Source organism: Palaemon carinicauda, chromosome 28 (assembly GCF_036898095.1).
Source record: "Palaemon carinicauda isolate YSFRI2023 chromosome 28, ASM3689809v2, whole genome shotgun sequence".
NCBI lineage: Eukaryota > Metazoa > Arthropoda > Malacostraca > Decapoda > Palaemonidae > Palaemon > Palaemon carinicauda.
Genome location: NC_090752.1, coordinates 74,851,862 through 74,854,010, shown reverse-complemented (window position 1 = coordinate 74,854,010; position 2,149 = coordinate 74,851,862). Strand labels below are relative to the sequence as shown.

General features: G+C 36.0%; 1 protein-coding gene across 1 annotated transcript; it reads left to right on the top strand.

Moving 5' to 3' along the window:
- Nucleotides 1-609: 609 nt before the first annotated feature.
- Nucleotides 610-948, top strand: LOC137621887 (KRAB-A domain-containing protein 2-like). Its single transcript, XM_068352391.1, has one exon. It carries the CDS (start codon nucleotides 610-612, stop codon nucleotides 946-948), a length of 339 nt encoding a protein of 112 aa, XP_068208492.1.
- The last annotated feature ends 1,201 nt before the right edge of the window (nucleotides 949-2,149 follow it).

Sequence of the window (2,149 nt, the reverse complement as noted above, 5' to 3'; positions counted from 1 at the left end):
TTGGAAAATGACCAGAAGTTTGGTCATTTTGTAAAGTTACCCCAATAGCTGCTGGTCATTATGCAAAAATAAACAAATAGTAACTTAAAATTGATTAGGAAAAGTCTAAGTATTAAAAAAGGTGTGTGTTTTTTTATTCAACATTAAAAACTTACATTACACATTACAAGTATATTAGAATATTGAAAGAACTAAAACTGAACTTGAAACACGCTCGAATTAGTATCATATGCAGATACAAATGTTTCAAAGTGTGTGTGCAAGTGTATGTTTAATAATAATAATAATAATAATAATAATAATAATAATTCTACTGACAATAATAATTATGATGATGTATTTGCATTACTTATAATTTTGTCTTGTACTGTGTCTTTGTAGGTTGACTTGATTGATATGCAGAGTCAACCAGATGGGAAATACCGTTTCATTTTCAATTACCAGGATCACTTGACTAAGATGATATGCCTTCGAGCCCTACAGACTAAGACTGCCGAGGAGATAGCTTTTCACCTGGTTGACATTTTCTGTGATAAAGGAGCCCCTCATATTCTTTAATCTGACAATGGGAGAGAATTTTCAAATAAGGTAATCAAGGAAGTTCTGGCTATGTGGCCAGAATGTAAGCTAGTTCATGGGAAACCAAGATATTCTCAATCACAGGGTTCCGTGGAACGAGCAAACAGAGATGTTGAAGCAATAATCGCTTGCTGGATGAAAGATAACAACACTACACAATGGTCAAATGGACTGCGCTTTGTTCAGTGGCAGAAAAACACGCGCTTCCATTCTGGAATTGGCAGGACACCTTATGAAGCCATGTGCGGAGAAAAGGCTCATCTTGGTATTTCTGCTGTCAACACACCAGAAGAAATAATGAAGGCATGGAGACAGAGGAGCAGCTTGCAGAAGCACTTTGTTCAGTTAATGAAGAAGATCAAAATGTAGAACAGGGGAGAAGTGCAGAGAGTTGTGCCATAAATTGCAACTCGTGTGGTCAAAACATTCCATGTCATCCTTCTGGTCAGTGTTATTCAACTGTAAATGACAATGTTGATGACCCTGTGCTCTGTTGCCTATGCAATAGAAATCGTAGCATTCAGACTGAACGAAGGGAATCGAAAATACAACAAGAGAAGCAAGCTAAAAAAAATGAAGGATAAATCAGTACAGCGTTTCAAGCCAGCCCTTGCAGGGGACACTGTCATGGTTCCTATTTCACTTGTTGACAGTGGACGAGCAGAGTTTGCAAATGCAAAGGCAATTATAACTGAGACAATGGATGGCAGAACTTACAAACTAGGGACAAAACATGGTTTACTTAAACAGGTGTACTGTCGGAATCAGTTCACTTTATGTGCTGAAAAATTTATGTCACTCGAAGAGGTAATAAAGGATCGCGAAGTCAGTCTGCGAGAGGTAGCTATTGCAGACTCGATGGGACATGGCCAGGGGATCAGTAAGTGTAGCTGCACCCAGTCATGTCGGAGGAGACGCTGTAAATGCTTCAAAAACGAAGTATTGTGCAACAGCAGATGTGAATGCAGCAACTCTTGTTCAAACAAGTCAGATAATGCTAATTTTGATAATTGTTGAAATAATTTTCAAGTTCACTTTTAGTTCTTTCAATATTCTAATATACTTGTAATGTGTAATGTAAGTTTTTAATGTTGAATGAATAAAACACACACCTTTATTAATACTTAGACTTTTCCTAATCAATTTTAAGCTACTATTTGTTTATTTTTGCATAATGACCAGCAGCTATTGGGGTAACTTTACAAAATGACCAAAGGTACTAAGTGTCATTTTGCAAAATAACCAAACTTCTGGTCATTTTCCAAAATGACCACAATTATTTGGGCATTTTGCATACTGACAGATATTTTGGTCATTTTCTAAAATGACCGGGGCAGTTTGCAAAATGACCAATTCCTCAAAATGACCGTAACATATATATATATATATATATATATAACTATGAGCAGTATTAAATCTCGTTAATACTCCCAAATATTTAGCAAAGAATCAATAGAAAACACTAAAATTAACTCAGACATTGCAAACTATTAAAAAAAAAAAATACTCGAAAGATGGAATAAGGCAGGAAAAGCAATCAGGCACCTGAAAGGCAAAGGGAAAACAGACC

Bases quoted from the DNA above. Each gene is read 5' to 3' on its own strand.
- LOC137621887 (XM_068352391.1), top strand. From the start codon at position 610: ATGTGGCCAGAATGTAAGCTAGTTCATGGGAAACCAAGATATTCTCAA.